Genomic DNA, 22235 nt, shown 5'->3' with positions numbered 1-22235 from the left:
GGTTAACAAGGTCACTGGCTTTCAGTTTCAGAATTTAATATGAATGCCACAAAGACCTCAGTGGACCTAAAGATGGGTTCTCCCTGCCAAGTAGCCATAATCTGGCTGGCTTCTTCATGTGTTAAAAATCCTACCCAGATCAGCAAAAATACATCGCAGATAAAATCTGTAGAGAGTGAGATCTGGGCACCTCCTTTAGCATCTTCCTTTTTAAATATAGCATCGGTGTTGGACCCATTTTTAAAATATAATGGACAAGCTCCCCACTGTATTACATTTGGGAAAAGCTGAACCTTTTGTCTCTAGCCCTCTGTTTTCTGTATGTCTGATTTATGCTCTGTGATGACTTTGTCAATAGCTACAGCAATGGAAGTTTCTGGTTCTAAGGGCAGCAAGAGCTGGCACAGAGATGGCTAATTGAAACTGTTAGTGAATAAGCTCTTTAAGGAACTTTATACCAATGAGTGGCTCAAGGCATTCAACTCCCAAAGGTAAAAGAACCAGAAAACTTTGCACAGTAGTATCCCTTCCTGCTGAAAGACTGATGGTAAGTGCAGCTATAAAGCTACAGGCTTATTAGCAGTCAGAAGAGATGTTTCTAGGAAGGAAATATTCATGTCTTTTAACCTTTTGGAACCTATGCAGACAGCCTGCTGGCTAGCTGTTTTTATCTTGGCCTTTTCGAAATTCATTCTTTTCAATTGGGTCCAGGGAAGGCTAAGAGCTTCTGCCAGTGTCACGTTTTCCAAAAATGAAAATGTAAAATCTCTGCTCCACAGACACACTTCTACACACCCTGCTGTGACTGTCTTTGTGAGAATCTGCCTTGGTCCTATACTCAGGGGCAAGTGCCTCGCAGCTGGGCTTTGGCGTTGACTGTGAACAGTGAGAGCCTTAACTGCTAAAAGGTGATACTTGAAGGGAGGTCAATTCTCTTCAACTGTACCTTCCCCAGCGTGGCTGGTCGCATGCTACACCTCTGCCACCTCCATGGGCAGCTGCCATTTTAAGTTCCTGCAGCTAATAGTTCTTCCAGGCTTTGCTTTGGGAGGAGGGTTTCAGTAAGTGTTGCAGTGATGATGAATAAATTTCTGTATCATGGTAGCTGCTCTAGCAGACCCCCTGTATATGCCACTTGTGCATAAATTATGCCTCTGCCTACAGGCTCCATTCTTCAGTCGTCACAGCTCTGAGCGGTCTCAGGCTGGTTTAGGGTGATCAGATGTCCTGATTTTATGAGGACAATCCTGATTTTGGGCTCCTATTAACCCCCCCACACACACCCCTATCCTGATTTTTTAACACTTGCTGTCTGGTCACCCTAGGCTGATTCAGCGTGGGAGGGGGCTCTACAGTTGCCAAACCTCCAGGATTGGCCTGGAGCTCCAGGAATTAAATTTTAGTCTTTCATCAAAGACCATCCTGGAAGGAAAACTGGGCAACCCTCAGGGCCCCTTTAGCAGTCCCACGCCCTGCACGAGCCTGCAGTGCACACGGGGCCTGTGGGGGCTGGGCCCCTGGGTGCCCCCCCCCAGCAGTGTTAGCCCCTGCAGGAGCCTCGTGCCCCCCAGGCCCTGGCAGGGGATAAAGGGGGGCTGGGCCCCAAGGGAGAGTCCCTGTTCATCCTGGGGCATCTAGCAACGTGAGGGAGGGCAGGGGCACAGGTGGTACTACCGCCCGGCCTCTGCAAGCCCCTGATACTCCTATGGGGGGGGGCTGTACACGGATGAGCCTTCAGCCACGTCAACCCGTCCCCTCCCCTAATAATGGAGGGATTATTTCTCTTGCCTCTCCTGGCCCCGCGCGGCGGAAGGATACTGTTATCGCGCGCAGCCCTTGCGGAATGATTCATCAGAGCGCGACGATCACCACGCAGGGGGGTTGGCAGGGCGGTGACTGCTCCCGGAACTGTTCGTGCGGGGGCAGCCGCGTTCCACACGAGCCCTTATCTGGCACGGACGCGCCTGCCGGAAGTGGTCAGGGAGGGAGTGGAGACAGTGTGGCTCCTTCCGCTGCTGCCCTAGGTCCCTGTTATGCACATTGACTGGCGGCGGCGGCGGGATGTTCGCGCCGGGGGCGGAAAACTTCCTGCGGCAGGCCAGGTACTGGGGGAGCCGGCTTAACCAGACCCTCGCTCCGCCAGCGACGCGGCCCCGCCTGAGGCGGGGTTCGCTGGTGGCTGGTGAAGAGGCTCAGGGCAGCCGGACGCCTGGGTTCCCTGCTCCGCGTGGGGGAAGGGGGCAGCAGGACGCCTGGGTTCCCCGGGTTGCCTGTCCCGCGTGGGGAGGGGGCAGTAGGACGCCTGGTTTCCCCGGGTTCCCTGCCCCGCGTGGGGGAGGGGGGCAGCAGGACGCCTGGGTTCCCTGCCCCGCGTGGGGGAGGAGGGCAGCAGGACGCCTGGGTTCCCTGCCCCGCGTGGGGGAGGGGGGCAGCAGGACGCCTGGGTTCCCTGCCCCGCGTGGGGGACGGGGGCAGCAGGACGCCTGGGTTCCCTGCCCCGCGTGGGGGACGGGGGCAGCAGGACGCCTAGGTTCCCTGCCCCGCGTGGGGGAGGGGGGTAGCAGGACGCCTGGGTTGTGTGCCCCGCGTGGGGGAGGGGGGCAGCAGGACGCCTGGGTTCCCTGCCCCGCGTGGGGGATGAAGGCAGCAGGACGCCTGGGTTGTGTGCCCCGCGTGCGGGGGGTTTCCTGTCCCTGTATAGGTCGCTGGTTCTGCTCAGGGCAGTGATCGCTGAGGGCAGGCAGGAGAGAGGGGTTGTGTCTCGGTTGGTGCATTGACCAATATCGTTCCTGAGGCTGTGAGTGTTCCCAGCGCTTTGTGCTCCCACCCTGAGGGTTGCTCAGACACTGACATCTGCAAACCCAGCGGGGTGGGGAGTGTTACTCTCCCCACTGCCCAGCCGGGGAGGCTGAGGCAGGGACGTGAAGTGATCTGCCCAACCTATCGCCGCTACAAGGGGACACTTCAGACAGGAGGCTGCCTCTTGGAGCTGGTCTCCGCTGAGAGGCTTCCCCATTGCTGACAATAGGCGGTGGGAGTGGGTGCAGCTGCAGTGCAACTGGAAACAATTCCAGATTCAGCCTTCTCAGAAGCTCTCCTGAAACCTTGCTCCCAAGGATGCGTCTAAAATGCTCTTTCAGAGAGGACTGCTGAGATACCGGCAGGATGATGTGTTCAGAGGAGAGTTGCAGACATCCTTGGGTCTTCCTAGTTTTGGCTTTGTTTTCATTCTGGCAAATGAAGGGATGAATGGCTTGTTTGTAGGAGATATTAAAGCTTTTCCTACTTAAATTGCCAGTTTAGCAGTCATAGCTTTGAAGTGGTAGTAGCTGTTTATTTCCTTTCTTTAAAGACACTTGCCATTTGAGAAGAGGCTTACAAATTGGCTTCTTGAACTTGAAAAGCAAATAAAGACCACATAGCACAAAAATAAAGGGGAAATGGTTTTAAAGGAACAAACATTTCAGACAGTTCAAATCACAGAAATAGGTTTGATACCAGTATTTTGGCTTTGAGGTTAACAGAGCAGTGGAATGTGGACTTATGTGGTTTTGTTTCTATATGTTTTAGACCATGGAATTTTCCTGGTTTAGAGCTTCCTAATTCCTGTGTTGCTGTTCTTCACTAGGGAGATCCAGGATGAAGAACTGAGGAAGTTTAGTTCCCGAATCACAAGCCTTCTCCAGAATCACGACTTGGGAAATGATACCATTGACTGTTTGCAGAGACTTTTCCTTATTGTTTCAGCCACAAAATATGTCCGGAAGTGAGTGAGAGGATATGTTAAGCCCAGTTAGGTAGTCCCTGTAACAGGGTACTGTCAAGAATGTGTTTCAGTATTCTGTAGATCAATACTACTACAGATATGCCCTACTTCCTTTTTGGATTGCATTTGCAGGGACCAAAAGTAGTTAGTAGCTTTTTCGTATTTTAATGTATCTACCAATATGTCTCTGTACCCAGGGGTGAGTGCTGTGCTCTTTTAAATCTATTACTGTCTATTATTATATAACATCTATATTTCTGCACCTTACCCATGAAAAGTAAAACCTGTGAAGATGGAATTTGTGTGTGTGTTTTGGTTGTGGTTTTTTTATCTTCTGTTTCTGTAACAGAAAATATTTTTTTAGCATCCTCTTCAGTGTGCTAAGCCCAGCAGCTGTGTTTCTATTAGAATATAAAATGTCCAAATTGAAGCTTGTGCTTGTCCAGTACACAGGAGATGCAAAGCATTCGGTTCTTGACAGATCAGAAATGAAGGCTGGGTGACTGCAAAAAATTCCCTTTACATGAAAACGCTGTGCTAGTTGCAGATGTTGAAATCCAGTCCACTCTCTTTCCCCTTGCAAACTAGAGACCTTGTCCAGCTCCTCTTAAAGTAAGTGGAAAAAATTCCCTCTGACTTCATTAAGAATTGGATCAGGCCTCATTAAAGGAGTGAAATTCAGAGATTCTCAGACTGAAGAGATTGAGTAATATGAGATTACTAAGGGCCAGCCTCAAAGAAGACACTCTATCAAGACTGTCAAATAGGAATATAAGTAAACATTCTTATCCTCTTGTTTTCTTTCAGTGATGCCTGGATGACTGGTTTTTGTGTTTTGTTTTTTTAATATATAGATTTTTTTTTTTTTTTTTTTTTTTTTTTTTTTGTGTAGGTTGGATGGCAAATTTGTAGAGCTGTTGCAGAAAGTACTGTGTTTGCCCAAGTGTCCTGAGCAGATTCAGGCTCTGTGTGCTGCCATCTTGAGAGAGATGTCACCCAGCAATTATCTGATCCTATCCTGCGATGAAATCCAGGAGGCAAAGCTCTTGAGTCTAGTATCCTCCGTCCTCTTGGCTCAGGTAGATGGACTGTGCTATCAGGAATCTTGTCTAGATTCCATCACCCCTTCGCTTAACTCAAGGGGAGTAAAACTTACTTACATATGTATACGTAAGAACAGAAGGAACTTCATGTAAATTAAGAAGAACAGTTTATGCTTTGTTTGGGATCAAATGGTAAAGTTTTCTGTGTATTCAGGATTTGATGATGAGATATTTAAAATCAACGTGTGACTATCATGAGTGGATGAGAGCAGTGGGCTCTGTGACTTGGGGAGCGGGAAGGAACTTTTCAGTGCAAGCTCCTGTAATAGAGTTCAATCTATTGCTGCTCATGCCTGCAAAGGAAAGGATTGAGAAGTAAATTTATTGTGGTTTCTAACCTCTTTATGGTGCTGGTTTTTCATAATGTGCAGTGGTCTGCTTGGCCTAACTTTAAAGCCTGAGCCAAGCACAGCTGATCCCAGCCCGACATTAGAGTGTTGAGTCATTGTCAGAATTGAACCAACCTGAACCTACACTTCCCCCCAACCTGTGTAAGAGCTGCCACTGCCTCATCCTTGAGACTTGGCTTGATGGTGGCTCCCCGAGCCCACTATCCATCTCTCCTGCCCCTGGTGGTGAGAGGTGGTTGGTAGCAGGTGCATGCCATGCTCCTGCTGGCCATCCCCAACTTGCTGTGCTCTGTGTGCTGCAACTCCTTGGCCCGCTCATTCTGCAGCATGCACAGAGCGCAGCAAGGTGGTGGTGGCTGGCAGTAACATGGCACGCAGCTGCTGCTAACCCCAAGGGCAGGTAGATGTGGTCAGAGATAACCCAAGGGTGAGGGGAGGGTTGTTTTCACTTGTTGTCAGGTTCGAGTCGTGTTGCAAGGCTCTAATCTACCTTTACTAGGGAAAGTAACTTATTTATAAAGCAGAAGGCAATTGCATAGTTTCCCCAGAATGCAGTTGCATAGTTAAAATGTAAAAATTCCCAGATCTAAAACCGGCCTCTTATCTATGTATTTACCTTTGAATTAGAAATGGAACCATAACACATTTTTTTGCTCTATTTTGATGCTGCTGAGGCTTTGATTTGGTAGATTCAGTGCTGCTACTGCAACTCATTGCAGCAGGTGGCACTAATGAGCAATGTCCCAGTTGATGTAATGAAAGCAGGAACTATTCAGCAGAGCCCTTACAAAAAGACCCTCCTATCTTTCGTTCTTGCCTGTCAGTGTCTCCTTTAGATGGGTTTCTTCCTCTAACTGCAAGGAACTGAAGTGGATGTGGGAAGTGAGTCACTCATTCTATTTGCCTACCTGTCATTGCAGCTCTGTCAGTCCTATGTACTTTGCCTGAGATGCAGAGCTTGTAGCCTTACTGTTGCCAGAAAGAGGCAGCTGCTGCAACTTTCTTCCCTGGCTTCTCTGCCTCTTGCTCTTCTGTTTGTTGGGAGAGTAGACTGGCAGATGTAATTTTAGGCATTTCTAACAGGTGAAGAGCAGATCCTCTAAGTGGCAGGTAAACTTGTTTAAAACTGGAAATCTGCCATTGATCATGCTTCTCTCTAGAAAGCAGGCAAGGCTCCTGGAGCTACTTGTCAGCAGCATGATGACATGGTTCCTTCAGTTCCCCGTGTCACAGCTTTGTAACCCAGGAGGGATGGAGTTTCCTCTTACCATTTTCCTTTACTGGATCCCGAAATCAGAAGCCACCTCTTTAATGTGTTTCTTTGGTTCATTTGTCCATGTGTGGGGAGGCGGGGAGGGTGTATGTATTTGTATGTTAACAGGATTGCTAGCCTTGAGTAGGGTTCCCAAGTGCAGCTCCCTCACCTCTAGAAAGCTGTATAGCTCAACACCCAATCACTTGCTTTTCCCTGAGTAGGGCACACATCTGATAACTAGTGGACAAGGTGATGCCACAGGTTGGTGTTGATTTACATCCTTTAGATCAAGAGGATGAGGCAGCCAGCTGTCGGAGACTCTGAATACTTGCATGGGTTTTAGTTTCTGCTAGCATGATGGCTTTGGAGGAGGAAGAGAACCATCTGCTACCACCTGATCAGTGTCACGAGGCGACGACTCACTGCTGCGACGTCTCCTGCAACCCAAGTGCCCCATTGGCCTTACCACAGGCCTGCAGCCTGAGGCTTTCCTAGACTGAAGCTCCCCAGCTCCCTTGGCCTTTCCCCAGCCCTGCTCCACTCTAGGCACTTGGTTAAGCTCCTTGCAGCCAGGCCCTTCTCTCTCTGAATGCAGAGAGAGAGAGAGACTGTCTATCCTTCTGGGCCTCTGCCCTCTTATAAGGGTCAGCTGGGCCCTGATTAAGCCAGCCACAACTGTGGCTGTTTTCCAATCAGCCCAGCCTTTCCCCTGCCACAGCCCTCTCCCAGGACTGTTGTAAGCCCTTCAGGGCAGGAGCAGGGTAACCACCCGGCTGCAGGCAGCCTCTTAAAAGATTTGGTATCTGCCTGTCATCCCAAAGGAGGGGTTATCTTTGTGGGAGACCCAGGTACCCTGACAATTCTATCTAATTATGTATCTTAAACCACAGTGAGACTTCCAAACAGAGTGTTTTATTCTCCTTATAAGTACCAGCTAACTAGGCATGTTAGGACGAGTTTCATCAATCTGACTCAAAGCCACAAGCCTTGTGTTTAAAAATCATACTGGCAAATTCACCACTAGGGATTATATAGAGTTGTTAGCTCTATATTTGCCTCTCCATCCATTCGGGATGAATGTAGCATTATATTTGAAGGGTGTCCGCTAGAGCCACTTTTGGCAAATAAATTCAACTTTCAATTGTGGCTGTCCACAAACTTGTTGCTTTAACAGATGTTTTCTCCACTGGGAACTGTGACTTCAGCTTGTAGAAGAGATCTGTGGACTATGGTAAAATAGATGCACTCAGCACCAGAGCAGAGATGCTCTCATCTAAGCGTTTGTAAGGCTGAAATCATTAAAATCTCAGTTGCAAATGATCATCTTGTTTTAATCTTTGCTTCATTTTAAGGGACATAAAAAGGCTGAGGTGTTAGCAGTGGGACAGCGTGTTGTAAAAGTCCTGGAAGGGCGACTGCCTGAGGGTCAGAGTTCACGGCACCTTCTTCCTCTACTCTCCAAGATCATCAGTCTATCTCCAGCAAGCCTAACTGAAGGTAAATGCCAGAGGGTCCTAGAGACCCACAGAGAATGAACAGATCACAATCACACAGCATGATGGTAAAGAAGGGTCTTTAAAGGCTTAGATCAAGAGAATGGCTTGGGATACTTGCAAATTGCCATTATAAATGGCACCTATATCCCAGGGAAAGTGAACCTCTGATCCATTGAGGATCATCATCTTATTTGTTCAATGCCCTTGAGTGTGCTAGGCACCTCCCAGAACAGAAAGATACTCTCTCTTTAGGCAGAGAGATCCTTGCTATATGTATGTGCCTACACTGTGGCCTCTGAGAATGATTGCGATATAAATATGTACCCTGAGGCGCTTGGGGTGGGGGTGGAAAGACTTGCATGGTTCCCCAGTTTGCGTATCTCTATTTTGTGAGGTGATGGCATGGTGAGTAGGCTTTGGGAGAGCACTCCAGTCATGGGGGGCTCGATGGAAAAAGGTGCAGAAATACTCCTATGAGAAGGAGATGATGCATTGTGCTGCGACAAGGTTCAGGAGTTTGCTCCAAGATTTGCGCTCCTTGGACAGAGACTAGGGGAGGCTTGAAGGAGCATGCTGGAATGGAGGATTTGCCTTTGCCTAGGATACAGCACCACTTCCCTGGGCTTCTGCTACATTAAATAGGATAAAACTGTATAGGGGATATTCATTTTCATGCTACAGGGCTCAGACTAATCACAACTCCCTGAATTAGGGGAAAAAACATCCCCCAACAGACAGGTTATTCCATTATTTTCCATTACATCACACCTTCTGATAGTACCCTTCCAACAGCTGCTGTTGGAGACAGGACTTGGGGATTGATGTACCATTGGGCTGATCTGTATTACAAATCCCAGGTTCCTGTGCTCACTTTCTGACTTCAGTCTGAAGAATTGTGCAGAACACGGATGAAATTAAATATAGCATTGAACAGGAGTGGCGGATGGGGGAAAGGCCAGGGGGTGGGAATCGTATACGGAGCTGTGAACGGAATACAAAAGATGCTGGTCTCTGAGCTTGTGTAAAAGTAGAAGAACCGGGGGGGGGGGTGTGAGAGAAAATCACCTACAGAGTTTGACTGTGAGCGAATCCCTTTGCTCTGAGAGTTGCTAAGAGCTGGACTAAGAGTTCTGCTGGCAGTCTTGGGCTAGATTTAAAGTGTACCAGTTCGGTTAGTGACTAGCGTGCTGCAGAGGCCCCTTGCTATGATGAATCTAACCCTTACCTGCATTGCTTTCCATCCGTAGATCAGACCAATCTGGTCAATAAAAGGATGGTGGACTGGCTGAGATACGCAAGCGTTCAGCAAGGAGTTGCACAGCCCTCTGGAGGCTTCTTCTCCAATCCCAGGGCAAGGCAGGTGAGTGGTGAATTCCAGAGACCCTCACAAAGGACCTGGACCATGTCATGTCACCTCCCCACCCTTAAAGGCTCCTGAGCTCAGGTCATCTTAAGGAAAGGTGATCTAGAAGTGCTGCTGTTCTTAGCCAGCTGGACAGCCAGTGGGTGCAGCGGTCAGGCACCTTGAGCATCAGAGTTTGGATTTCAAACTCCTAGGCTAATGGGAGTACACAGACAGAGGAGGAGGAGAGGTGGAAGAGAGCATCTTGCAGATTTTGGTGACCCCACAGACACGTGTTGAGAACCATTTATCTTGAAACGGAAGGTTGCTGAAATGTGGCTTTTGAGGGAGATGGGAAATAAAAGGACTTTGAGGGCCCCTCCCATGGGAAAAGACCTGCACCTTCCCATCCTGGGCCTCTGGTTGTTATGGAAGGTCCCATCTTCTCCATACATGTAAACATACAAACCTGTTCACTGACTCAGTTCTTGTGTTTGGTGAACTCCACTTCCCCTCTCCCCAACAATCTCTGCCTCAGGAAGTCCTGCCACTTCACCCAGTTTATCTTCTAATTCCCAGCCTGGCCCTATCACAGAGGTGGATGGTGCAGTTGCCACAGACTTCTTCACGGTGCTCTCAATTGGTCAATATTACACAGAGGACCAGTGGCTCAACATGCAGGCCTTTTCCATGCTGCGCAAGTGGCTGTTGTGCTATGGGAGCGAGGGGGCGAACAGCCCTAATTCAGGTATTGCTTGGTGTGTGCCTAGAGGCTGTGGTTGGGTGTTGTATTACATCCCGAGTGGGATGTGTTTCCTGATCTAGTCCTGAAAGGGCATCTGGTGGCTTCACCATTTGGTTCAGTATGTTTGGCACTGCCTCTCCAGTTGTTCTTGGAGTTGGTCCAACAGAGGGGTGTGGGTTGGAATTGAGGGGCATTGGCAGGGCATGATGGTCCCTGAACTCAATAGCTGGGGATGCCAGGGCTTCGACTGTTGTGAAGGAAATGTCGCAGTGAGCCTGCTGAATGACCATGATCTGATATGCCAGAATTAACCATTTATGTAGGCCCTCAGATTTCAGAAAAAATCCCTCCAGGCTTCATGGAAAAAGAATGAAGGCCAGGCGGGAAGATAGCATCCCCTTACGTGCTGTCGTAATGTTCCCACACTCCAACAGAATGTTCCTCTTGGATTGGAATCAGATACCACTTCCCCTCTGTGACATACCAGGGTACAATCCAGAGTAGTGAGTAGCTGTCACCCCTGCCCTGCAATCCAGGGTGTCCTTTAGAATGCCATGCTGCTGTAGCCTCCAGCTTGGACTGCTCCCAAACAGCCTCCAGCATGTAAAACACTCCCAGCTGTGTGAGTGTGTATGTGCTGCAGTCAGCCAGCCACACCTTGGCTGTGACCACCTTTGGTTATGCTGCAGGGTGACCCCAACACACCCCCAGTCCCAGATCTTTACCCACAAATGTATATCCTCTACTGCCCAGCCCTGTCCTGGGCAGTACAAATATGTGAAGTCCATTGTTCCTTTAAGGGAGTGATATGCACATAACTCCATTTGGGGTAACAAGTTATCCTGGCACTTCAGTTTGAACTCACTGGATTAGATAAAACAGTAAAACAAGTTTAACAACTACAAAGAGAGATTTTAAGTGAATATAAGTAATGAGGCATAACAGTCAAAAATGCTCCTTTTAAACTTCCTTTGTTTTTCCTCTCTGCTTGCTGACTCTGTTTGCTGTTTAAATGCAAATTAAGGCAAGCACACATTCCTTCCTTTGCATAGGACAGATCTGACTTATGTCTGGGCAGGACTGTGGGGTTCAGAACAGTGCTGAGAACAACAACAGGAGAATCTTATACCTTCACAAACAATGTTGCCACACATATTTTAACAGGACAATACTGATCAGCAAATTATGAGTTTTCAAATGATCCCTTACAAGGCGTGCTTCGTACAAAGATTATTGCCACAGTGTGTAGGGTGTGAATACAGGGGTGTTTTCCATTGTATCATCTCTTCCCCCATGGTGAGCTGGACAGTTTGTAGAGCCTCGTTCATAGGTAAAACTCTCAAACAGTACCATGCAGCGTGTGATCTGTGCTGATCTCTTTTCTGCAGATGACAAATCAGAGGTAGATGGATCTATCATGTCCATGGTCTCTGCTACTTCCACCTCCAGTCGCCTGCTTCCCCCGAAGGAGCGTCTAAGAGAGAAGGCTTTTGAATATTGCCAGCGGCTTATCGAGCAAAGCAACCGGCGTGAGTTGTGGTCTGAGTGTGTAGGACTCTTGTCAGAGCTCCTCAGGGTCATTCTTAACAATCACCTCGTTCAGTCTCCTGCTGGGCCAAGGGCACAGTCTCCCCACTGGTCTGAGACTAGGCCCAAGACTCTATTCAAGCCACCTGCTAGGCCATGGCTCTGGCTTGGAGACACTAACTGACTCCCTAGTGTCTGGGGAAGCAGAGGAAGGGATTTGAGCTGAGACTCCCTAGAGGGATTAGCTGGGGATGGGAGAAGTTGCTTGCTAGCTCTCAAACATCACCTGGTTCTATTGCCAGACTCTGCGTTCTACCTCGTGCTGTTGATTTGGGTTTTGGAAACTGTAGACACTGGGGTGGGGGTTCTCTTGACTAACTGCTCAGAACTACCTGAGTTAGGAGGGTCCACGACTCTTCCGCACCATCCTTAATTCTGGGCTGTCTCTTCCACGCCTCCTGTAGAGGACTGCTGTGTATTCAATAAGGATACGCTGTGTTTCGGGGAGGTCCAAGAGGGCTCAGTTCATCACATTGGTTTTGAAGGCTGAAGGGAGACTTCCACTGATCTAATAATGGACTTGCCAGCATTAAACCATTCCCAGTAGAGCCCACGCCAACACCAGCAGCATTGCCCAGTTTAACAATGACAAATACCCAGCGTGGACCAGGGGACTGAGTCTGGTTTGTTTCTGTCAGGGGCCCTGAAGAAACCAGACGGGGACCTGCAAAAAGCTGTAAGTACCCAAGGAGCAGGGGTGAGGGTTGCGGGGGAGGATTTGTTTGCACAGGTCTGATCTGCTGTACTTCCTCGCGCAGTGTCTCGTCGAGGCTGTCACTATCCTGGATATTATCTGCAGGCAGGACTCCTCCTATGTGTACCGGACGCTCTCCTGCCTGAAGATCTTGCATGGCAGAATCAGTGGGGACCTTGCTTATGCCAGGGCATTGCTGCCCATTGCTCAGTTCTTCCTGAACCACAGTAAGCTGACCGTGCACATGTGCTCTCCTCCCTAGAGCTGCTCAGACAGGGATTGCTGGGGGTCGAGATGTTGCTTCTGTCGTGCCCCCACCCCCAGCCTCCATAAGCTTTGGGAATCTCTGCGGTACCTGTGCGCTCATTCAGGCCTCTGTTTGAGAGGCAGAATTAGATCAGTAGGCACAGAAATACTCTTCCCTCAATGGCTTCCTACAACTCTCTAGCTTTGACCATGCCACCGCCTCCTATTGCTTTTGGCCTTGATGTTACAAAAGCCACTGTAAAATCTCCAGCCCTGGAAGCGTGGCTGCTGCGTGGGCTGAGCTCCTGAGTGTGCCTTCTTTCCCAGGTGAGACTGCAGCGGTGGATTCAGAGGCAGTTTACGAGCACTTGTTCACCAGGATTCCTGCTCAACTCTTCCACAGCCCAATGCTGGCCTTTGAGTTTATCCAGTTCTGCAGGGACAACATCCAATTCTTCACAGAGAACCTCAGCATCTTCAGACGGAGCTTCCCAAACCTCTTCAAGGTTGGGGGCTGGGGCTGGTTCGAGCACTGCTCTTCACACACGTGTCCTTGGAATGGAAGCCCCTAATGCTCAGGGGGGTGGCTGTACAACAGTGATGCCCAAACTTTTCCTGTTGCACTCCCCCTTACCAGTAATGGAATCTATCTCTGCCCCATCTCTGTGGCTGCACAGTTGGCTCAGCAGAGGAGCTGGGGATGGGGGAGGAGCCAGGACTAGAAGTGGAGCTCACCTGGGGGCGAATAGGGGGTGGAGTGGAGCTGCGGCTGGAGGTGGAGTGGGGCTGGGGCAAGAGCTGAGCTGAGGGTAGAGTGAAGCTGCAGCTGGGGCCAGAGCTGAGCTAGGGGTGGAGTAACTCCTGGGGGAATTCTGCCTCACTGCGGATGCACAGAATTTGTGGCCCCCGCAGATTTCTTTGCTTCCGTGCAGAAAAATTACTTCTGCCAGGGAAACAAAGGGAAGCTGCAAGAGCGGTCATGCACCCCTCCCCAGCAGTGTAGGCAGGTTGGTTTGGGTGCTCAGAATAGCTGGTAGAGATGTAAATCGCCACTGGGGCGGGGCAGTCATGCCTGAGAGAGAGAGACTGTCCCTCTCACTCACTATTGTGGCATGCTGGGCATAGAGGGGCAGGGCTTTGGGATGTTTCTGAGGAGGTAAGTGGGGCAGACTCTGTCCCTCAGGCAGAGCAGCATGTAGCAGCCTGCCTGCTTAGTGAATTGTTCCCATTGTTCTTAGTGAATTCCCCCAAGATTATAAAACAGGTGTAAAAATTTTAAGGCTCTTTTACATTGCCAGAGTGGTGTAAAGGAGCCTTATTATAAAGGACAGTATGACCTTATAAATGCTTATGGTGCTTGAGTGATTAGATCTGGTCTAAATTTTTGGACTGAAAAAATTTCCTATCAAAATGTGCTCCATGAACTGTTTGCTACTGACCTTTCTGGAGCTGGTCAGTAGCCAATATAAATTGTGAGTTTGAGTCGCCAGCCCTCACTTGTTGTTCAGTTGCCTCTGATGTAACACTGAGCATATGGCTGCATATATTTATTGACTCATAACTAGAAGTGAAGTCAATACCAGCTACATTACTATTAGACAAAGGGCATTCGGGGATTTCCTCCAGTGCTCTCCACCCCCGTTCTCCATCCATTGTACTATAGTTTAAATAAATTACCAAAATAATTGAAACTAGCGTGATTATATTGCGTTATTTAACAAATAAGATATACAGAATTTTAAAATATTTGTGTGCAGAATTTTTAATTTTTTGGTGCAGAACTTTCCCAGGAGTATGGAGTGGAGCTGCAGCTGGGGCGGAGCAGGGGTTGGAGTGGAGCTGCGGCTGGGTGATGGACACACACCCGTGGGGGCTGGCCAGGCTCCACTGTGCGCCATCCCCAACATTTCTCCACATGCCCCACAGTTTGGGGCCCATTGCCATGCATGTATGACAGACAGTGGAAGGACTCACCAGCAGTTTAAAAGCATGTATGTGGTGGGGGATTAGTTCTGGAATGTTTACGTGGTTATTTAGGGCCTGAAAGGCTGTGAGTAGCATCTCTGATCCGAAGGTGTCTGAGTGCGTAACGCAGCAGTTGGGGGTGGGCAAGGGAATAAGGGCTTGGCAACCAAACTAGCAGAAAGAGTGTCAATGGGCTCTGTCCCAGGGGAATGACTGTGTTGTGGGATGGAGCAGCTCCTCGTTTGTCCACAGCACCCTTTAATTCCTTCATTGGAGTCTGATAACACCCAGGACAGCCGGGCCTGGTTGGGGCAGGGGTTAATTCTCTTGCATTAAGACTTAGAGACTCAAAATTGCTAGTTCTGAGATCAGCCCCAGTGCAGGTGGCCTCTGGGATCTCCTGTGTCATCCTTGCAACCCCCCTTTTTGGAGCCTGTGGGGTCAATCCAGCTCTGTGCTGGCCAGCCTGAGCGCCTTTCAAAGCAAATGCTCTGTGCGGTGAAACTTGCTGTGTTGGTTTGTGAGAGACTTGGATCATTCGCTTCTAAATGTTTCGCTCTGGCTGTGGGGTCTCAGAGCTGACCTGCCCCAGCACTCCACAGGTCTGTGCATTTTGTTCCTCTCCCTTTACCCCTGTAACTTCTGCTGTGACATGCTTTGCCTTCTCTGAGGTGGGAGAATCCAGCCTGGTTGGGGGGGAAGAGAAGCAGCCCTACTGCTAGCTGCTTGTGAAAGTCTCTGCCTGTTTTTTCCCTGCAGCTCCTAGCATGGAATAGCCCAGCCTTGATCTCTGAGTTCATGGATCTTCTGCCAGCTCTGCTTGGTGCAGACACAGCCATCGAGATCTTTCACTTGCTGCTTGACCTGCCATGTTTGGCGGCTGCTCTGGACATCCAGCTGAGGTGACATCACCTTCCCCTCCTCACTCTTTAGGAGGGAGTTGACACTGGACAGTGTCCTGACCCATTCTTTGAGCCAGAACTAATTGCTTGAAATGGCTGCCCCACACCCAAAGAACACCCATGACCGCATCAGTTCAGAGCAGCAGCTACCGTAGGTGGATTTATATGAGGCTGCGAAAGCACCTGACCAATAGCGTTTGTAGTTCTGCTGCATGTGCAAAGATAGGGACAGTCAGGTCTCATACTTCTGAGCAGTAGACTGACTGTTGTCAGGGGTCAGGAAGGAATTTCCCTTCCTTCCCCCATGTCCATCTCTGAGCAGTTGGTAGGTGTCCAACCCTCTGGAGCACGTGATATTGGCCACTGGCAGAGAGAGGATGCCAGACCTCGTGGTCTCGGTTAGCCAGGCTTACATGTAGACTTGGAAGGATTCGATTTTTATTGGTAAATGTTGATTTCATCATAGACACAAACCGATGAAAAAAGTATTTCCATTGATGATGATCAAAGTTTACAGATAGGCAAGGTCAGAAAAATGCCCCTTGATTAGAGTTTGATTGAGGGATATTTACTGTGTATATTTTGTGTTTTGATGGTTATAATGCTTTAACGTTTTGAGCCTCCAACATGTCATTAAGTAATTATTATCTGGCCACCCCCTCCCCCATAATTTCCTGCAACTGTGAAAATTTGAATGGATAAAAATTTACCAAAAAAAAGAGCTTAAAACTAAATATTGATATTATCCATCTCAATGATTAGAAAATAAAAATTCTGCCAGGCCCACTTATGTCCTGCCCTGTTGCCCTTGTTAGCTTCTCGGGCAGACATGAAGTTCAGATTCTCTCCTGGGGGGATCATGTGAGAATGGAAGGGAACACGAACATGACTGGCTCGCTACCCCATACATGCCCTGGGGATCCTCGGAGTGTAGAAGCACTTCTGGGGAGGCTTAGAACGGAGACTCACACTGGAGCTGTGTGCTGGCAGAGGGGACTTCGGTCATCATGGAGCACTGGGTTTGCTGGACATTACACCGTCCTCTGCCAGGGCATGCTGCTGAGTCAGCTGGAGAGAGCGCTGGGAGAGTAGCATCATGCCTAGCTGCTGAGGAATGGTGCAGTCTGCTTGAGATCCCCGTCTGTTATGCAGCGTTTCTTATACACAGGTTTCTGCCTTTTAACCCTGTTGCTGTTCTTGTTCTGAAGGCCTGAGAACCATTTTGCTGTTGGGAACTATTTGAATGAAACCTGGGACTTTTCTAGGGGGTTGATCAGCTGTTGGGGCCCTTCCGCCCTAACATTCCTCTAACTGCGACCTAGCCAATTTGCCGCTGTGTTCCCATTCCTTCAGTTTATGTTGTGTGTGTCCATCACTAGATCTGCCTCTGCTCCCATCTCGGAGAGAGCCACCTGGGATCCTGCTGCCAAGCCAGCCAGCTGCCTGGAGGCCTTCCGCCACCCGCTCTACAGAAGCACCTTTCAGTATCTCCTCCGCATTGAGACTGCCCCCAGAGACTCCCCTGAGCGGTACGAGGTCAGCCAGCTGCAGCCAGCGTCCATTTCAGCTGCATAGGGCTGCTATGACTCCCCGTCTCACAGCTGCCTCAGGGCTGTGGGTTCCAGGAGGCGGAAGCAGCACTGCAGTCAGGGTTCTGTGCAGAGGAAGAGCTGGGGTTGCTGTGCATGGCTCGTGTGTACGATCACAGACTGGCTCCTGTGTACAGGCACAGCTGGAATGTGGCACACGTCTCCCTCTCCTCTTCAGTTTTACAAGGTGTTCAAAAGCTGAAGGACGTAGTGAGGAAGAAGACGGGGCTGGGAAGCTGGGATTCTTCAAGGAAACTGCTTTCATGGTGATATTGGGGTCTGTTGTCAACAGGTTGGCTCCTCTTCGCCAGCTGCTGGGGTCCATGGCCAGCTGTCCCCGGGTCGTGCAGTGTGCAGACACCATCCCTGTCTTACTGAAGCTGTACTTCAGTGTGGTGGCAGAGGTAGGGCTCCCTGCAGGCAGCTAACTGGAGAGTTCACGTCCTGTGTGTCGCTGTCTCTCATGTTCCCTTTGTCATGGGAAGAATATCCATGGGAACCAAAGGGTTAAACTCCCTCTGACTTGGGTTCTGGCTCACTCCAGGAGGGTGCCCTCTTCCCTTTGCTCTGGCCCTTAATGGGGGGTGAAAATACCCAGGACCCTGAATTTCCCACAGTGGGTGTAGGAAATGGTAAAAGGAATTCCTGGGATTGGGGGTTGTTTCTCTGGGGACTGAACCTCTAGGAACAGGCTGTGGCTAGGCAGGCTCCTTTTGTGGAAAAGGGCCTTTACTGCAGTAGCTCAGCATTGTTTGAAATCCTTGCCAGGCTGCTTCCAGCAGCAGCTGCTGACCGGTGAGGCCTCTTCAAGTGTGGGCAGCAGCAGGACAAGTGCAAGGCTCCTGCCCAACACCCTGTGTCACTTGGATCAGGCTGCCAGGCTCCAGGCATCCCCTCTGGAGTGGCTGGGGGCTGTGGTTTTGCTGAAGGAAATGCTTCTCCATATCCAGTTTGCAGACGGCCCCCTGATAAACCAGCTGGTGTTGGTGCTGCTGGAGAGGAGTGAGCAGCTCTACGAGATCCCGGCGTTTAAGGCCGATGTCCATAGGTGAGTATGGGCACCTCTGAGAAGGGGAGAGAGTGGATAGAATTGCCAGGAGGAGGGTTACACAGCACAGAGCCCTCAGCCCTGGTCTGGCTTTCCAAGGGTAGCTGGGAACCAGCCTTGGCACGATCCCTGCGTGGCCTCTCTTCAGAGAGCACAGTGACATGGTGCCCTGTGGGTGGCACGCTTGGAGTGAAATCAACAACTGCCTCTCTTTGGTCACGAAAACCATGTGGGTCACAGGCACTTGGACACCAGAGTCTTGCGGATGAACCCTCTGGACAAACAGCTGCAGGGACTCCCACCCCTGATGAAGGTGACTGGAGCCACTGGACACTGCAGGCAGGGCTTTGGTGTCATGCACAGCCTGATCACAGCACATCTGCAGCCACTGTCCCGCACGGAGGCACTTGTTTGCCATTCACACATGTACACTCACCGGTAGTCACTGTGCAGACTCCTGTCGGGGGGCGGGTTCCTCCCTTACTAGTGGGTCACTGGGGTTACCTAATCTGGTGAGCAGCCTGCTCTGATCCCTGTGGGTGCCAGGCAGTTGGTTGAGCTCAAACTCTGGGTTTGGGACTTGTGCTAGGGAGGGATTAAGTGTAACTCTGCCCCTCTGTCTGTGTTGCTGGGCAGGTCACTAACCTGAGGTCTGCCTACTGCAGTAGGGCATGATCCTGCTCGAGGCCCTTGGCGCTGCCATAACAGAAATACTGAATCTCGTTGCTTCTCCTCCTCTTGTCGAGCACTTTCAGATCTGTGGGTGACAAGTGGTCTGGAGATGGTGTCTGTGTTCCCGAGCTATCGCTCTCTCTCTTCTTCCTGGCAGAGTGCTGAGCTCCCAGCTGGTGCTTCTGTGTAAGCTGCACCCCTCCCTGGTAGTGGAACTGTCCAAAGAGCTTCTGGAGTTTTCAGGAACTGTCAGCAACATCTGGAACAAAGAGGATATCTTCACCTATGTGGTAAGGAACCTGCCAGCCTCTGATCCAGAGGATCTCCTACCTGTAGCCCCCTCTGCAGGCTACTGGGGGACTTTCTTCGCAAACTTCCTCCTTGTCCTCTCTACCTCTGGTGCAAACTAATCTCATCTGTCACGTCCTTAGACTGTTCTCCCTGGTGTCTGTATACCTCTCTGCCTGTCTTGCTGCAGGTCTGGGCTATTGGAGAGTACATGTCTGTCTCATATGACAAAAGGTGCACCGTGGAGCAGATCAACAAGTTCTTCGAAGCCCTGGAGGCCATGCTGTTTGAAATCACGCAACTGCGGCCCTCGGCCAGCATCCCCAAGTATTCGCCACGTGTCATCACGGTTCTCATGACAACGCTGACCAAACTGGCATCTCGCAGCCAGGATCTGATCCCCAGGTGTGAAACAGGGCAGCAGGTCAAGGTTAAGTGTGCAGTTCAGCCAGGTTACCAATAAATGTTTGTTGCTGTGTTCCTGTTGGCTTAATGAAAAACTCAGGAGTTGAAACAAGGCAAACTGTGAAAGCAACAGAAAAGTGTGATCGGGGGAGCCCAAATTACAGCTAGGCAGCCAGCTTGTGCATGTGTCTGGGTAGTGGTTAGCGAGACTAGTGTACTGTAGGCAGTGTGTAATCCCATCCACTCCCAGTAGGAGGCACCGAAGGGAGTGAGGTGGCACTGTTACTCTTGAGGAAGCCATCAGCTGTTCCCATCCAAGCTTTACCCAGCAGGTGTGGTGATGGAGGGGTTGTGTTCCAGCCAGAAGGGTGCTTTCACCTGTAGGCTCTATCTAGGGAGTGATGTAAGAGTGGTGGTTTTGAGGCAGGAGCTCTGTGAATCTAGAGCTGTTCTCATGAAGCTCCTGCTGGTTCAAGGCTGTGTCCTTCCCTCCTGCAGGATGTCCCTGTTCCTGTCCAAGATGAGAGCGTTTGTTCAGAGCCCTGCCATGGCCTCGGTGTACAGTGAGGAAGACAATGAGGAGATCCTGACCCGGGCTGCTGAGCTGATGAACCTGTTGAAAATGCCCAGTGTGGCTCAGTTTGTACTGACGCCATCAGCGGAGGTTGCCAGCCCACGGTTTCACCGAGACACTAACGTGTCCCTGCCTCTCGCCATGAAGACGGCCAGCCGGCTTTTAGAAAGGGGGATTGGCTTTGTGCCAGGGTGAGGGGTTGGCATTTCTGAGTGTACACTGACTGACGAGACCTGGCTGGCTCTGTGCTGTATTTTGACTAACCTGCTGCTGCTGACTCTGCTTAATGGAATATGGGGAAGGTGGAGGGATGAGGCTCTGCTCCAAGCTGCACTTTCCTGGAAATGGGCAATAAATGACGGAAGAGAGGAATAACCAGAGCCGACAGTTTCTGTCTTCAAGCCTGACCCTGTGGTTTGTGGGTGGCTGTTCTGCCCTCAGCCCCTGCAGCAGGAAATGTTTCCACTGACTCCTCTCAATGTTTCTGCAGTGGGACTCGGGTCCTGGCCCGTCCAGTGAGACCAGTGACATCACCCCCATGAGACAGGAGCGGCTCACTCACTCAGCATGCACCCCCGACAGACAAACGCCGTGATACAGGGGAAGGGCGCTGGCTAGTTTGTGAATTGGGGTTTTCCTGAGGGGCATCTGCTGGAGGGGCCGAGCCTGTTTCCCTTCGCAGCTCACGGCAGCAGCCAAAGGAGCTCTGCGCTGCAAGATTCGGAAAATCCAGAGGGCCGTCTCCAAAGCAAGTCCCTTGAGGGGCACTTTGCCCTGTCCTACCATTCAGCTATTACGTGTGCCCTTTGCTCTGACTGAATTGTGACGACTCCTGCTGTTCCCACCCCCCTGCTCTGCTCTCCCTGCCTGTAACAGGTGCTTAGAGCAAGGCGGCCAGCAAATGGACTGAAGCATGGGCAGCTTGTGGGAATGATTTAGGTAAGCCAGGGTCTGTCTCTGTTCCCAAGTTACATTGAACCCAGCAAGGCCTAAGCAGGCTCCCAACCACTGCCCCCAGAATGAAGCTTAGGGAGGTTTTATTGGATCCAGTTTATTTTTCACACCAAGAGCAACTCCTTGAACACAGCAGGCCTGTAACAGGGGCACTGATCTTTGTCCCAGGTCTGCACTAGAGCTATACACATTGTAGAGATGTACAGTATTAACAAGAAGGGGGTGGTGATGCCCCTTTCTGCTGCTGGCAGCGAGCATGTGCCCTCCAGGGGCCCCTGACTGCACTCTGGCAATAGGAACGTTTAGCAGAGTATGCAGTGCTAACTAAAGACAATTGGGGACTGACTGCTTGGTGCTTCCCATCCAGCGGTGGAGGCTGGCCAATTCTCCTGTGGGGTGAGTTACGCTAGTCTCCTTATGGGGGGTGGGGGGTGGCCTGCAAAACTGGAGAGCAGTATGTGTGTGGCCTGCTTTGGTACTGCTGAATTAAGCCGTAGCTGGGCCTGCTTTGTCATGCTGCAAACTCAGCCTCTTGCTCCCTGGGCTGGGACAGGCGTGGCTGCACCGGGGATCTACATGATTCCCTGGAGGCTCAAGGGCAGTTCTTGTGCCTGTCTCTGCAGCCCTCAGCTGGCAGGGGCATGGAGTGGGAATGGACGGGGGGTGCTTCCAGGGCTCAATGGAGTAAAGTCAAGCTAATGTTCACAGTTCTTTTGACCATTAATAAGGCAGCAAGAGCCTTGAGCTGTCTTCCTGCGGTTACCTGCTTCTGTTCCAATTAAAGGGTATCTCTAGGCACTGCTGTGCAGGTGGCCTAGCCCCGCTGTTCTGAGTATGCCACAGCACAGAAGCCAGACACTAGCCTTCTGTGGTTTTGTGTCAGCCTGGAGAGCTTGCAAGTGGGGGTTAGATGCCTTGCCCATGAGGCTGCACAGAACCCTGTGGCGTGGTGGGTAGGCTAACCCCCCACTTCCACCTTACAGTGATTAGTTTGTGGTTTTACCACTGACTTCAAAGTGCAAGAGGAAGAGGGGAGGGTGTTCTCCCTCTACGCTTGCTAAACCACACACACAGCCTGCAACAGCCTGGAAGAATATACTTGCAATTAAAACATTTCACTCTATGGTAGAGCAGCCACCTTGCTTTGCTGGTGGCAGCAGAGAGCTGAGTGACTCGTGTGGGCTCTTGGGAATAAGCAGTTCAAGCTGTGACAGACTTTCCAAAAAGGGGGAATGTCTCTTTCAAGGCCAGACA

General features: G+C 50.4%; 1 protein-coding gene across 4 annotated transcripts; it reads left to right on the top strand.

The window, feature by feature from the left end:
• Positions 1–1794: 1794 nt before the first annotated feature.
• AP5Z1 (adaptor related protein complex 5 subunit zeta 1) lies at positions 1795–20407 on the top strand. Of its 4 annotated transcripts, none has more exons than XM_050966557.1 (17): positions 1965–2102; positions 3629–3766; positions 4659–4845; positions 7827–7971; positions 9218–9330; positions 9892–10060; positions 11446–11586; positions 12283–12320; positions 12403–12565; positions 12912–13090; positions 15309–15451; positions 16831–16987; positions 17333–17444; positions 17809–18088; positions 18918–19050; positions 19239–19453; positions 19952–20407. In XM_050966557.1, the coding sequence occupies exons 1-17, from the start codon at positions 2062–2064 to the stop codon at positions 20220–20222; spliced, it is 2625 nt and encodes an 874-aa protein (XP_050822514.1). In that variant the 5' UTR covers positions 1965–2061; the 3' UTR covers positions 20223–20407. The 4 variants fall into 4 exon arrangements, with proteins under 4 accessions (XP_050822513.1, XP_050822514.1, XP_050822512.1 ...); XM_050966555.1 differs by having other exon boundaries at positions 1971–2102; positions 16831–16980; positions 17991–18088; XM_050966556.1 differs by lacking the exons at positions 3629–3766; positions 4659–4845 and having other exon boundaries at positions 1795–2102.
• Positions 20408–22235: the final 1828 nt, after the last annotated feature.

The sequence above is a fragment of the Gopherus flavomarginatus genome, chromosome 9 (assembly GCF_025201925.1).
Source record: "Gopherus flavomarginatus isolate rGopFla2 chromosome 9, rGopFla2.mat.asm, whole genome shotgun sequence".
Lineage (NCBI taxonomy): Eukaryota > Metazoa > Chordata > Testudines > Testudinidae > Gopherus > Gopherus flavomarginatus.
Note: the sequence above shows the minus strand (reverse complement) of the source record. Positions and strands in the feature narration are given on the sequence as shown.